At 41.2% G+C, this 15,750-nt stretch overlaps 2 protein-coding genes and 1 long non-coding RNA gene across 3 annotated transcripts in view; 1 reads left to right on the plus strand and 2 right to left on the minus strand.

Moving 5' to 3' along the window:
- Nucleotides 1–261, minus strand: part of gjc2 (gap junction protein gamma 2) — a 30,499-nt gene extending 30,238 nt beyond the window's left edge. Inside the window, exon 1 of the mRNA XM_088347848.1 lies at nt 119–261. The gene's annotated coding sequence lies outside the window, so the exon portion shown is untranslated. The remainder of the gene's footprint in view (nt 1–118) is intronic.
- Nucleotides 1–14,721, plus strand: part of LOC148376500 (uncharacterized) — a 48,713-nt gene extending 33,992 nt beyond the window's left edge. The window contains exon 3 of the long non-coding RNA XR_015852051.1: nt 14,505–14,721. This is a non-coding gene — a long non-coding RNA (uncharacterized LOC148376500). The remainder of the gene's footprint in view (nt 1–14,504) is intronic.
- LOC148376502 (5-beta-cholestane-3-alpha,7-alpha-diol 12-alpha-hydroxylase-like) lies at nt 9,293–11,874 on the minus strand. The gene has a single exon (XM_088347824.1). The coding sequence runs from the start codon at nt 11,872–11,874 to the stop codon at nt 10,315–10,317; it is 1,560 nt and encodes a 519-aa protein (XP_088203950.1). The 3' UTR covers nt 9,293–10,314.
- Nucleotides 14,722–15,750: the final 1,029 nt, after the last annotated feature.

Below are 15,750 nucleotides of genomic sequence, written 5' to 3' on the forward strand. Positions count from 1 at the left end.
TTTTCCTATTGTGGAAACTCTCATTTTAAAATGTATTATTATTTTAAATTCAATGCATATGCTTGACCAAGATGACATCGCTGTGAAGCTAACTGATAGTAACTTAAAAGTGTCTTACCTGTCCAGGTGGATCGAACTGCAGTTTTTTCTATGTTTCATGGATGAACATGATGGGCAAGCATCCAGTGGCATTGTTGCGCAGCATTCATACTCCACAAGAGCGGCGCAGCGAATGAGACAATAGCTCATTTTTCATCAAAACCGATCCCCACCAAGTACAGGCTGCTCAGTGAGGAGTGCCGAGCAGAACGCTGTCAAGGACCCCATTGTTCCCTTACCCCGTCATGGCTGTGACTTTTTTTACTACAGCTTCCATTCATGATTTTTGGTGAAAGAATATGGTAAAAGCACAGTGGCTAGAAAGGTTCATGCTTTCAAAAATCCACCAATTTTATTACGCGTCTACCTCGGGGTCCGCCAAATTATTTCATGTGACCCGTGGGATAATGGTGAGAGAAGCACACAAGGAAAACGAGCTGCGCAGCATCAAACAATGACTTGCAGTTTTCAATATGTCCACTGGATGTTGCCAAAGCCAGGCGCCACTTGCAAAGCAACTACTTTAGCAGCATTTGCTGACTTAATCAACCACAGAACATTAAGGGAAACCCATTACCCATGTCAGATTACCGAAAATAGAAGTCACGGATGCGCTGTTTAAGGCAATGTGGGGAAAAAAAAAAACGTAAAAATACATAGCACCTGGGTGTCTTTGCAGAAATCAGTTAAGCATTTTCATAAACAGAAATAAAAAGCAGAAAGGCTTTAAAATCATTAAATCATTTTAAAAATAGTTTGTACGCTATTTTTGTCACTTTCCAGTTTGCATGAGTTTCCCCGAGTTAACTGTTGTGGAAATTCATTTAATTGTTTCTTTTCTTTTTTTTCAAAATGCACAGTTGATAAAAACTACAAGAGATTAAATCTTAGTGAAGGAAAAAACATATTAGTTAAGTTAAACCCTCAGTAATCGTTGTCTAATCAAATCTAACATCCCTGAATCAAAATTTAATTGTGAGCCTCCAAAAAGAACCCCAGCCCTTCAGCTCAAGTCCACTTTTCATGCCATTTTTAACTTGTCTGGCCCCCAAGAGAATGTTTTTTTCTACCATGTGGCTGCTGATCAAAAACGAGTTTCACACCTATGCATTATGTATCATTAGCATAAAAATACCCTTTACATAATGTAAATAGTCTGCATATATATAGCGCTTTTTAAGTCAATGAAGACCTCCCAAAGCGCTTTACAATGTGCTTCACACTTTTCCCTTTTACACACTAGCTAACCAATAGTGTCTGCCATGCAAGACCACTAGATGCTATCAGAGGCATTAGGGATTCAGTGTCTTGTGCAAGGACACTTCGACATATAACACAGAGGAGCCGGGAATCGAACCTGCAACCTCTTGATCCCATGACGAGCGCTCTACCTCCCCTTACTGTGTTTGGAGAAGTGCAACAAAAATTGCTAAATTGTGTTTCTAATACACAGATGTCAAACTCAAGGCACGAGGACAAAATGTGGCCCGCCTGAGCTTAAAATGTACGAGTGTCTAAAAATATTTGAATCAGATTGCTTCGGACAAAAAGTACTGATAAGTTTATAGTCTAGTGGACAGTCAAAATAGGGAGAGAAAAACATTAATGGATTTTGAACTTGCAAAGAAAACCGGAGAGAATCCAAATCTCCATTAAAAAAAATCCAATCTGTTATAAAAGCCATCCCTTGAGCCCTTTTTTAAAATTTCATCTCCTTTGGCTACAAAGGCAGATCCGCCCTAATGGGTTTGGGAATCCAAGAACATCAATCGGTTTTGGACTTGCAAGGAGAACAGGAGAGAAACTAAACCTTCAAAAAGAAATTCCAACCTGTGCTTTGGACAAAAACTACTGATAAGTTTATAGTTTAGTAGACGGTCAAAATAATGAGAGAACACATTAGTAGATTGTGAACCGGAGCGAACCCAATTCTTCATTAAGAAATTCCAATCTGATCTACAAGCCATCCTATGAGCTGCTTTTTTAAATTGTAATCTCCTTCAGTTACAAAGGCAGATGCTGTTTACTTTTCAGTGTCTCGCTACTTCGCTTTTGAATTCCTATATGATCAAAGCAAAAGAAACAGTTGAAAGAAAAAAGGAATAAATGTATCAAAATTAAGCTCTGAGACTTAAATCTGTTTCAGGCTTGAGTTAAAGCTTTAAGGAACATTCATTCAAAGGTAAAACATTAAAGCTTTAGCTTTTAACTCCACAAGTTTAAAAAAAAGGATTTAGTCTTATACTTAAATTATGAAAAATAAAAGTTTAATCAACACTTAACATCCAATTTTTCTTGGCTATAGCAGCACCAAATTGCCATAATACTGTATGTTTGACCACATTTAGAATCCTCAAATCGACTTCCAAGAGTGGATAGTCACCTATCCTGTGAAGCATGTTTTTACTTTTACTAAAGATGAATGATACTTATCGCAATATTTTTAGTGCCGTTTAAAATTATACAGACCCTTCGTGGTAATAGAAAGACACCAATAAACCTGTTGTTGTCGAGGTTTGTTTTTTTTCATCAAAGTTGTGAGAATATAATTTTAGTTTGTTGGAAGTTGTAAAAATACAAAAAAATGAGTCAGTAATTAAAAAAAACATTCAGCTCGTGCTAAGTGGAAAAAATACATGACAAATCTTGAGTACAAAATGCTTTATTTCATTACAATTATTTTTTGTTAATACAAGATGTGTGTTATCATTATTGCGAGAGAGTGCGAAGAAGTCGATTTGGTAGCTAATTTCGGGCAATGTCTTACGTAATACCAAAATTTTCTGGGGTTCTTTCTTCTATGGCTGTTTTCCAAAGGTTATTTTCACAGGCATTGGGTTCAGCTGGGCGCGTAGAGGACCTTTTTGCTTGACATAATCATGGCCTGACTCCTCTCTTATTTGAAGCATTGTGTCAAAACAATCACCACTCTCCTTTTTTGACTTTATGTGTCCCCTCCTGTTGATACTGGGGCGTTGGAAAAATATAGCCATCAAACTTCAAGGCCAAAAGTTGGACAATGCATGTTGACAATTACATTGTTTATAAAAGTTTTTAACTAAGTCACACAATGTACAAGGTTATTTTCATTGGGAATGTCCATCCAATATCTTCACAGCTTATCCTCTGGGGGCGCTGGAGCCCATCCCATCTCTCTTCGGGCAGTGGACACCCTGAACTGGTTGCCAGCCAGTCTCAGGGCACACAGTGACAGACAACTCACTTGCTCGCTCATACCTAGGGACAATTTGGACTGGCCAATTTACCTAACATGCATGTTTTTGGAATGTGGGAGCAAACCAGAGTGCCCGGAGGAAAACCACGCAAGCACAGGGCGAACATGCAAACTCCCCACAGGGAGGTTGTGAACCCTGGACCTCTTCACCGTGGGACTGTGCGCTAACCACCCTGCTGCCCTGCTGCCCTCATTGTGAATGTTTTTGTCAAACGATCAAGGGGCTGAAATATACTGTGATTTTCACCATATATAGATTTCGAATCCTTGTTTTATCGCATTCCCCAAAATATCTGTTTCGTGGTTATCAACCAGGTTTGTTACACCAGTTTCAACCACTTCAATTAAAACATACCTGGTTAATATATATTTTGCAGTGAATTTGGCACAGAATTATAATCATTGAAAATCTACTATATATGTACTATTTATCTATTTTCAACGTGAGTAGAGATCTGGGTAAAATACATCTATTGACCAGGTTGTTAGAATGTATGTATATCGAAAAAGGTATGCCAAAGTCCATTCAGATAGGCAGATCATCCTTGATAATAGTCAAGACAGGAAACATTTTTATAAACTTGAACTTTATGAACTACTGCATATCAAATTAGATATATCCGGTGAAGTCGATCACATCTTGGAAATGAATGACTAACGTCATAAATGCCGGCAACCAACCCAGTCCTTAACGACTCTGCGGTCAGCAATTCAAACATAACCATTACTACCTGTAACCAATGTTCCCTCTAATTTTCCACGGGTCTGAGTGTTCACACAAAGTCGGTGAGCAACGCTTGAAACAACAGTGAGCAACCATAATCCCAAGTGTGGCAAGATAATTAAGTATCAAACATGTCCAAAACTTGACATCACGTTACATTTTGCTGAGTTTCCGGCAATGCAGAATGATTTTTCTCTTGGGAATGAATTGACTCATGTACTATTGCAAAGGTTGTACGGCCTACAAACGTCGTTTTGTTCTTACAATTCTTTCACAAGATATCCATTTCTTTTTTTTCCCTGATATATTTTGTCTCATAATATTAACATTTTTTGGGGCTTATTGAGTCGGTTGTAAGATACAGAACTGTACTTAATCACATTTTTTAGTGGAAGTACAATGTTGGCAACAAGATTCACTTGATATAATTGGAAATTATTTGAATGCAACACATACTTTTTCTTCTTTTTTCTGTGTTTTTTTTCACTTTTTTAAAAATTCCTTTAAAAAAAAGTCTCATTGTGTTTATTTTTTCCGAGCTGTTACTTTTTTCTTTTTGTTCTCTATTGACTTTTTTCCTACTTTTCTTTTCTTTTTTTTGGCTTTTTTCTCAATTTTTCCATCTTTTTTTCTCTTCCTTTTCTTTCTTTTTTTCTCAGCTTTTCACTACTTTTTCATTTTGGTATTTTTTTCTTTTTTGTTCTATTCCCCCCTTCTTTTAAGTCATTTTGTGCATAATTTTACACAATATTTGTTCATGTTGGGATTAAAGAAGCAAAAATAGCCGTTTAGGACCCGAAAGAGCCGGTTCCTTTTAGTGAGCCGAGCTGAAGAAGCCGGTTCTCGACAAACTTTACTAACTTTACTCAACTTCGTTCTACTTCGACTCGACTTAAAAATACCGCTTTTAGGACACAACGTCAGGGGAACCCGTGTATTTTTACCTTCATGCACTGTAACTTTGACTTAAGTCGCTTCTTAATTAGTAATTTTGAGCCCTCATTTTTGTGCGCGGGCTAGATTTTCTTGTGCGCTGAGAATGTGCGAGCAGTGCGCAATTGCGCACGCGCGCAGCTTAGAGGGAACACTGCCTGTAACACTTTGTTTTTTGGACGGATGCTTGACTTGTATACAGACTGTTTGTCACTGACCTGGATTGAGGCAATACCTCTCTGTGTACAACAAGTATTAATGAGTAACTGGAAAAAAGTGTTATGTGTATACGTCATCGACTTCTGAATTGAGAAGGTTACTACAGAGCAACCAGACACGCAACAACTCTATAACAAGATGGGTGAAATACGTATTTGGTATCGTTGGCTGTTGAGTTCCTGTTTTTATTATAACAGATTACGTTTGGTTAGAATTGTCATCCATTCGGCATCACAGTGTGGTATGCTAGGAGCACGGCAGCAGACAGGAGAACCTTACAAAGGGTCACCAAACACCCCAGACAATCATTGGCTGCTCTCTGCCCAGTCTTGAGGACATTGCAGGGTCGTGCTACTGCAGCAGAGCCAACCACATTATTAAGGATTCCTCTCACTCTGGCCACCATATTTTTGTCTTACTCCTCTCTGGCAAACGCTACAGGTCCATTGGAACAACGACTAACCATCACTAGCCTAAACAAGCACAAAAGACTGAAACAGATATATTTCCTACATACTAACAAACATTCATATTTAGTTTCTTTATGCTTTCCCGCATATTTTTTTGTTAATGTCATTGCACTGTTCACATTACATCACCCCTGTCCTTGAGCGACTCCACTGGCTCCCAATCAACTTGAAAATCATTCTCTATGTAACGGGTGTAATAATAACTTTTGTTTTGTTGAAATTCCTGCTGAAATATCTTTGTACAGTTTGTGTATAAGTGTCCTGCAATGACGAGTCTATTAGCGCCACCTGTTGGTATGGGGTAAGGTTTAGTTTAGCCTCTGATTTTATGACTGAAAGGCGGATATTGTTAGCAGTCTCCAATGCGCTGCTAACGGTAAGCCACGATCTTTTGGCGCAAAAAGTTTATTAACAACATTAAAACCACAACTGACAAATCTTGCAACATACACAGTGATGTAATTGATGTTGTCAAGCTGTTTGGATTTATTTTCGTTTTGTTTCTGTCGAATGAAATGTTAATTTCCCTCATAGATGTTGAGAACCAGCGGAGGTGCTAACCACATGGTGTGTGTATGTTGTGTCGCTCATTGCAGAGAAGTCTCCAGCGCTCTGCTAACTTTACTGAAATAAAAGCCTCATCATCCAGTCCAGCCTGAATGTGGATCCTTGGTGGGACGGGTACACCGCGGTTACATCTACCGTTCATAAACTTGCAACACCCTACTTCTCTGACCTCCTTCACATTGCAACTGCATCCCGTACGCTTAGATAATCCTTTACCCGTCTCCGCTCAATCGGGAGCAGAGCTTTCAGCCGCTCTGCCCCTGAGCTCTGGAACTCATTGCCGCCTGACCTCCGAAATTCCGCCACCCTGTCCCTCTTCAAATCCAGACTCAAAACCTACCTCTTCAAACTTACCTTTTCGTGATCATCTGCCTCATACACCACTCCTTACTTGCTTGTTTCATTCTTGTTTGGTATTCTGTGTACAGCGACCTGGAGTGTCCGAAAAGGCGCTTTGAAGTAGAATGTATTATTATTATTAGTATTACTATTTTTCACTGCGCTGTTTCTGATGCACTTACAGCATTGGCTACTCTACAAGCACTAGTTAGATGGATCCCCTAACCACTAGGGTCGTAGGGGCACCATTTTCTGTGGTGTATCTTGGGCCAGTACAGCCTGCTGGCGGCCATCACATGTTTCCACCTGGTCTCAAACCAGGGACCTTACGCGTGTAGGCAAATGTGCTAACCACTGCACTACAGAAACATAGGACTACCTTGTACGTATTACCTATTGATCCTAATGTCTTTTAACATACTTTTTATCTTGTGCTACGGTTGATCTCATTGTAAACAATTTATATTACGCTGTTATCCAGTACAATAAAAATTGTACACAACAGAATAGAATTGTTGCGTTTCTTGCGTTCTACTACTTGCTTTGAGTTTGATTTTAGGTAACCAGCATTACATTTTTTGCGACTAGAAACAGTGGCCAAACTTAGTGGTTAATTGAAACATAACATGGTGTCAATTATTTGTGTGGGGGAGAATTTAGCTGTTAATTTAGTTATATGTTTTGTGGAATTTTCAACGGCAGATTCAATATTATGAAAATGGTTTGTGTTTTATTTAGCACTCACTGTTGTTGTTTTCTAACAGCATAAGAGATGGTTGGTGTCACGACCAGCACACAGAGTAGACCCAATTGCGTAATGTTTTCTCACAATTTTATTGAAAGAAAGAGGAAGTGCAGCGCCCGCGATACGATGTTCGCTGGACGCGGGAAGCAAGTCGCTCGCTACGGAAGTGGATCTTCCGTAGCGAGCGATGGCGGTGTCAGGGACGGAAAAGCTGGTCGGTAGCCGGGAATGGGAGAGCAAAAACGTGGTCGGGGTCAGAAACGGGTCGTAAGTCAGGACGTGAGAGCAGACATGGTCGTAGCCGGAGACAAACGGGAGCAAAAACGGGACAGGCGGGAGTCAGGGTGGAAAAAGGCTTGCCTTGTAAAAACAGAAGTTCGCAGACTGACTGACAACAGGAGATTGACAGGTCTGGGTTTAAATAGAGACAGGGAGCCAATCAGATAGCCTGCAGTGGCTGGCGCCAAATGGGCGGGCACAGGTGATTCCAATCGATAATCATGACAGTTGGTTTTATTTAAATAATCATAAACAGTTACAAATGAAAGAAATGTTACATTTTTAAATGATGTTGATACTGATTCAGGAACAAGCTACTTCAATTGTTTTTCAATGCATGCAGAGAAATAAAACAATGTTCTGTTAGCCGAATTAACCACTATTATAAACAAAGTAAACATTTTCCTCCAAAAACTGTGTATACTCAAAGTTACGCAATGACTTGCGACTTCTGTTTTTGCTTTTAATGGAACCTTGAGCACGTTTCGCTAGTGAAACACAACACTAAAGGAATGTCCCCTATGTGCGCTTTTTTCCATAAAAAAAGAACATTAGTCTTCATCTCTTGCAGATGTTGGCAGAGTCTTGAACGTGCATTTCAGGGGAACTTTTCTCCTGAAAGCCAAAACATTTTATTAGATTGACTTGCTTTCCTTTTCTTTTCTTTTTTTAAATCGATCATATCGAATGTTATGTAACCGAAGAATATTTTGCAATAGGTATCACCTTAGGCAGCACGGTGGCGTAGTGGTTAGCGCGTGTGCGGCACAGTTCTGAGGTCATGGAAACCTCCTGCGTGGGTTCAAATCCAGCTGCCGGCCATACTGTGCGGAGTTTGTATGTTCTCCCCGTGCTTGCGTGGGTTTCCTCTGGGCACTCCGGTTTCCTCCCACATTCCAAAGACATGCATTTCAGGTGAATTGCCTGGTCCAAATTGTCCCTAGGTGTGACTGAGCAAGTGAGTTGTCTGTCCCCGTGTACCCAGCGATTGGCTGGCAACCACTTCAGGGTGTCCCCTGCCCACTGCCCGGAGATGGCTGGGATGGGCTCCAGCCTCCCGCGACCCTAATAAGGATAAGCGGTACAGCTAATGAGATGAGATGAGATGAGGTATCACTTTACCAAATCTGTAATCACTCCCCAAAGTGAGTGCATGTTTTATTTGGGGGAAGTAGAGTTGAGCATACAGAAATTTGAACTCCTATTTGTTATCTCATTATATAAACATTAAGAAGAGTGATTTTATTTGATTGTTTCATTATGGTAGGCAGCACGGCGACACAGTGGTTAGCGCATGTACGGCACAGTTCTGAGGTCATGAGATTGAAACTCCTGTGTGGAGTTTGCATGTTCTCCCCGTGCCTACATGGGTTTCCTCCGGGGTCTTCGTTTTCCTCTCACATTCCAAAAAACATGGTTAATTGACCGGTCCAAATTGTCCCTAGGTGTGGATAAGCGAGTGAGTTGTCTGTCCCTGTGTGCCTTGCGACTGGCTGGAAACCAGTTCAGGGTGTCCCCTGCTCACTGCCCGAAGATAGCTGGGATTGGCTCCAGCACCCCCGCGACCCTACTGAGGATAACTGGTGCAGATAATTGATGGATGGGTGGATGTTTCATTAGGTTGTTTCAGCAAATGTAACGCAATATTTTTTGGGAGCTAGGGCAATGAAAGACAATCAAAACACGTTTTCTTTTACTTTATTTTCTAAAAACAAGTACACTCTTCACACAAATCTTACAGATCAAATAATGTCCCTAAAATACAGACACATTTTCTACATTCTACACAATATGTTAGCTTTGTGATTATAAACAAAATAATACATGATTACAATCATTTTTAGGTAATACTTTCAAACGTTAAAGCTTTAAATTGTTAAATCTGAGTCAAAGCTCTGAATATGCTTGAACTTTAAACTTCTTGAAATTTTGTAGCTCATCATTTGAGTTAAAGCTTTAATTTTAACAGCACTACTGATAAAAAAATACATTCTTCCGCCATTTTACACTTTATTCTAAGGCATATTCATCACTTTAAATGGTCTCAGGAAAAATATCCTTGTACTTTTCGTCAGTCTCTTTGCAACTCCGTTCAGCCTCCACCCACTTCCCACTTTTTATATTCTTCATCTTGTTTTCTTTAAAAGGACATTGTGTATTATTTTGCGCCTCCTGGTGGTAAAAAATAATAATTTATTTTATAAAAAAGAACATCAACAATATTGATTTGAATAAAAGGAAACAAAATGAGCCATAATATGAATTTGCATTTTAAAATACTCGTAGGTCAGGAAATGTGTTGTTTTTTTTGTTTTGTTTCTACTTAACATAAGTTTCAACTTATGGGAACTGAAATTATTGTCTGTCATCTTGCTGCTAAGGATTCCCACAAAAACATTGTGAAAGGCTGGGCAAAAAAAATGCGAAGAGTCTCTAGTTTGTATTCTTCCTTGTGCTTTGTCGCCCTCCTTTTCCGTGGGACTAAGAAATACAGCGACATCTTGTTGTCAAATAGTACACAGTGTCCCTTTAAAGAATGTAACCTCATTTAAAATAATGTCCATATTTTAGGATGTACATGGATATGAACTTTACCTATGTCATGTTTAGAACAAAAGATTTTAGGTACAAAGGAACGGAAGTATATAAAGCTTTAGATTTTATTGCATTGCCTTTTAAATAGTCTTAATTTTAACGCAACTCTTTAAAATCGGAGCTTGTATCGGAAGGGAACTTCCCTGACAGGCTGCATGGTACCAAAGCCCCATCGCCGGACATCTATCTCAGGGATCTCCACTTCGGGGTCAAGCAGCTCACACTCAAAGTAGACCAGCACGAGAAAGATGAACTGCTTGAGCTCGTTGGTGGCGAAGAAGCGGCCGGGGCAGATAGACACCCCGGCGCCCCAGGGCATGGTGTAGTACTTTACTCTGTTGCCGTCTTTGTAAAACTCAGTTTTTCTGGTTCCGTCTGGGTTGAGGAAACGGTCGTATTTGAAGGTCTTCGGGTCCGAGTGGATACCCGGGTCCATTTGCACACTGCAGTAGGGGAAGATGGCCATCCTGTCTCCCTTGCGGATGAGGAACTCTTTGCCGTTGGCCATCTTAAACGACATGTCCTGGAGAACAGCCCTTGTAAGAAGAGGCGCAGCGCAGAGTCTCAAGGTCTCCTCCACAGCACTGTCTAATTTGGTGGCCTTTGTCAGCATCTCACGTGTGAGGTCCAGTAAGGGTCCACCGCGCTTCACTTCCTGGCCTGACTCTCGGACGATCTGATCCACTTCAGCCTTGACTGCCACCATTGCGTCAGGGTGCTTCATGAGATAGAGGAGCAGCCAGAAGGCGGAAGGGCCTGTGTTCCCTTGCGAGGCCCACAGAAGGAGAAACATGTACCTGTCGATCATGGCCTCATCCATGCCCATTTCCACCCGCACCTGCTGCATGTCCCAAACCCAACCGCTGATGTTGTCTTTGGTCTTCACCTTGTTCAGCGCCAAGGCATCCCAGAAGTAGTCCATGAGGCCACGGAGTTCCAGCCTTCTCTTGGGAGGCAGAACGCCATACGCCAGGTTGGGAAAGAGCTGGTCGTACTTCCGGAACTTATAAAACAAGGCCTCGGATTCCGTCCTGTCTTTTTCTTTGGCTTTCTCCTCGCTGTCCTTGCACTTGGGAGACACGTTGCCATACAGGGACAGGTACCCTGCCCTGAAGACGATGTTGTAGCAGTACATGAAGAGCCCATCTTCTGTCCAGGCCCGTTCCTCTTTACCCAAGTCATGCAGCATCAAGTTCTGAAGGTTGCTTGTCATGGACTGCGTGAGAACCTCCAAGCCGTCTCCCTTTAGGTGCTTATTGCTGGACTGCTGAAGGATGTGATGCTCACTGTGGGGTGACCAGTACCCGAAAACCCTGTGCACCAGGTGCTTGGCAAATTTGTTAAAGTCTAACTTCTCACGGCTTTCTTTGACAAACGGTCCGAAGGACAAAGGATCCTGAACAAAGGTGACATAGAAGCCGCCCAGCTGGATAGTAAACACGTCGCCGTGCTTGCTCTGCATTCTCTGAAGGAACTTCACCGTGTTCCTGCGGAACTCCAACACGTGGCCCAGCCAAGGGAAGAAACCCTTGTCTAGAGGGGGCTCGCCAGGTCTCCGCTGTCTGAACACCCCCAGAATATACAATCCTCCCATCAGCGCTGTGAAAAGCGCAACGAGGATCGGCAGCAACAACCCGCCCATGACTGATCCCTCTGACAGGACAAGCATACTTTGGAGTAAAGGTCCACACACAGAGTATAAATGCTGTTTTGGCTCCTCCCATACGTTTCAGTTTTCCCAGAACTTAGCAAACTCCCATTTGTGGATAGTTACAAGCAGAAGGTATCCTATGAACCACATTTGCTTTTAGTTAGACTCTATGATTCATTATTTATTTGTTACTGCTGCTAAAAAAAATGTCTCATAGTCTAACTGAGGGGAAAATCCAGTTCAGCAGTCATCCAAGAAGAAACTGCTTTTAGTTGGCTAGGTACTAATTTCAAAACCTTTTTCTCACTAAAAGGAAAAAACAGCTATTATCCTTAAATGTTTTCCTTACTTTCGTTTAGCAGTAACAAGTTCGTAGCCACCCAAAAATCGAATTCACTTAATACTTTTAAAAGGCTGCAAATATATAGACAATTCCATTTCCAGGGCGCTTATTAAATCACATTTTGCTGTAAATGCCATGTTTCACCCTTCAACTGTAAGTTTGATTAGTTTGTGCAACCGGTTTTGGATTTTGCTGTCTTATCAGGTTGCTAAAACAAAGCAATCCATACACACTCTGAAAACAATGTAATCAGAGATGGAATTTGGCGACAATAATAGCTTGAGTATCTGGCGCCATCTAACGGAAGTATGTATATATACAGGCAGATAAAATCACGTCACCTGGGACCTTTCGATTACCCACAATAAACGTGTAATAGCAGTCTTCTCGTATATGACGCAGACACATATCTTCTTGCTTTCGTTTTCCCCCTTGCTTTCGTTTTTCCATTCTTTTTTATTTGATATTTTACATGCATTTGCTCCTATTAAAGCATGATGCGATTTAGATTACTTCTCTTCATTCGGTAATATTTATCATGTATTTGTTCTTTTCCCATATGTCGCAAAAAGTTTTTTTAAATGTCATTTACTTACTGTATTCATAGGCATGTCATTTTTTTCTTTCTTTACTATTTTACATTTGTTTGTTCTTTTCAGGCTCGCCTAAACAAATCTGTCTTTCTTTCTTTCTTTGAATTTCACATTTCTTCTTTCCAGGCGCAACATATATCTATTTTGATCTATATTTTTTCTTTCTTTCTTTAAAATGTAACGTTTATTATTTGTTCTTTTCAGGCATGTCACAACCTTATTCTTTCTTTGTTACTTTGTCCCTTTGTCTCTTCTCAAGTTTTCTTCATTTTTCTCATGTTGAGGTTTTTGAAATTTTCTTTGCCCTCATGTAGGTTTTAGATCAGGGGATGGTGTAATAGTAGTCTGTAGTTTGCAATAATCTGTGGTCTGTGCAGCCCTTTGAGACTGTGATTAAGGGCTATACAAATAAACGACTTGACTTGTTTCTTTCTTTTCTTTTTTCTTTCTTTCTTTCTGTCTTTCTTTCTTTCTGTCTTTGTTTCTCTTTCTCTCATTCTTCATTTCATTCTTTATTTTTATTCCTCACAATTCATGACAATTCCATAATAAGAGAGCAAATTGTACAAAGACCATCAAGGAATACTTTCATTCACACTAAATATACAGCAAACAGCGGTAGAAACTAGCTGTTACAATTTGATTTCGAAACTTTTTGCGTAATACAAGGGTGTTCTGGGTGCCACAGTAGCTGAGTGGTTAGCGTGTCTGCGGCACAGTTATGAGGTCATGGGTTCAAATTCAGCTGCCAGCCTTCCTGTGTGGAGTTTGCATGTTCTCCCACATTTAAAAAAAATGCATGTCAGGTTAACTGGCTGGTCCAAATTGTCTCTAGGTGTGAATAAACGTGTGCATAGTTGTCTGTCTTAATGTGTCCTGCGACTGGCTGGCAACCAGTTCAGGGTGTCCCCTGCCCACTGCCTAAAGATAGCTAGGATGGGCCCCAGCACCCCCGCTAAGGATAAGCGGTGAAGATAATGGATGGATGGATGGATGGATGTTTCTGTCAGAAGCCAGAAACGGAGACAGGACCCAGTAGCGTTCGTTTACTCTGTTTTATTGATAAAGAGAGAGAGAGAGCAGTGCTTGCTTCCACGATCCGATGATCGACGGACACGGGTAGCAGGTGGCAGGAACGCGAAGTGGCACTTCCGTGTCGAGCGAGGATAATCGTAGGCAGCAGGGATACTGGTCGCTCGCCGGGACGGGAGAGCAAGGGCGGTATCGAGTCCAGAAAAGAGGTCGGCAACAGGTATCAGGCAGGAAACAGGGCAAAACAGATCGATGGCCGGGATGGAAGAGCTGGGCAGAAACGGGTCCAGAAACAGGTCGGCAACAGGTATCAGGCAGGAGAAAACAGGGCAGGAAAAGGTCGGAAGGTATGGAACTTGCCAAGCTGGGAGCATAGGTTCGCAAACGGTCTGACGGCTTCCTCTAGGAGTTTTAAAAGAGTCTTTGAACCAATCAGCGCTCAGGGCTGTTGGCGCCAATTGGGCAGTCACAGGTGCCCTGAATCAGCAATCATGACAGTTTCATTAGGTTGTTTCTGTCATGATTACTAACTCAGATCACCTGGAGCAATCATGTGGCGCCTGGGTGGGTGTCTTCTGATTGGCTGGCACTTCTCTCTTAAGCGCGCTGCGTCCAGAGAGCAGTGTCAGAGTGTACATTTGTAATTCTGTGTGTTTCTCCTGATATCCCATTCATTTAAGAACTCTGCTTACCCGTTTCTGCCTGCCTCCAATCCGACCTGTTTCCGTTCCACGCTTCGATCTCCTCTCCAGCCCCGGTAAACACGACCTGCCTGACTTCCGCAATACCATTCCGGACTCGTTCCGAAGTTATCTCCCCGGCGCCGCTGCTGACGTCTGACGGCCATCACGTCTCCAGCAAGCCCTGAACGCTTCCTTATTAAAAGACTTAAACGAATGTTCTGGGGTCCACTGGTCTGTTCTGGTTTCCTGATAGTTTCGGCAAATATAACGCAATATTTTTGATGACCCATGACCCCACTGAGGATAAGCGCTGCAGATAATGGATGGGTAATGGACAAAGAAATTCCAAAAGCAGTCAGTGGCTGACCATGCAGTATGCACCTACTCCTTTCCACCTACACCTTTTTTGGGTTGAAAATATGTGTTAAACAGAAACATCGGACATGATGAATTTATAGTATTTGCTTTTGCTGATTCTTTTGGTGAATTATCGCCCCCTATATTTGTAAAAGTGGTAATGTTTCTCTAGGCCTTTCAGAATCCAAATTCAAACCAACTCAAAATTTGTTTGGCTGAACCCACAGCGATATCTCAGCAATGCGGTGTTGAGAAGACGCCTTCACATGAAAGATTGCAGGCGTATGGGCAGGTAACTGAGCCTAGCAAATAGCAATCCTGAAACATGATTGGTTAAATGCTCTGAAAGCACACGTCTTGGAAGCACTGCATTCAGGGGAGAAGCAATTAAAGGAAACTAACAGTTTGGAATTACTGTCTTCTATGTTTACTATAAATTGTGGCTTTATTTAGACAAACAATCATGAATGAACAAGCTTTGAAGGGAAAAAAAACTAACATCACATGATTCTGATATTTTTTTAGGACAGCAGAGACAGCCTTACAGGCCCTCACAGCTAACCGCTGTGCAAAAGTCTCAGGCACATGTGAAGTCACCATATCTCCTTAACTATGAATAATAGTAAGCTTAAAGTTGTGCCATTTTAAAGTTAAATACATTAAGTTTTTGTAAGGCTATTGATTTTGAAAATGTATTTTCAAACCCATAAATGACAAAAGCAATCCAATGGTTGGACACGTCAAGTAGAAATTTCGCTATTGGCTTGATGTGTTGTGTGACCAAAAGGTGCTTACATTCAACATCTTCTAAGTAGATATTACAAGCTTTCTGAATTTACCAGATGTCATTTATATCCTTGATCGTTTCCCAGATATTTAATGTCAA

Source organism: Urocampus carinirostris, chromosome 1 (assembly GCF_059441175.1).
Source record: "Urocampus carinirostris isolate Australia breed hairy pipefish chromosome 1, RoL_Ucar_1.0, whole genome shotgun sequence".
Taxonomy (NCBI): Eukaryota; Metazoa; Chordata; class Actinopteri; order Syngnathiformes; family Syngnathidae; genus Urocampus; species Urocampus carinirostris.

Coding starts and splice junctions, on each gene's coding strand:
- LOC148376502 (XM_088347824.1), bottom strand. CDS start 11,874: ATGCTTGTCCTGTCAGAGGGATCAGTCATGGGCGGGTTGTTGCTGCCG.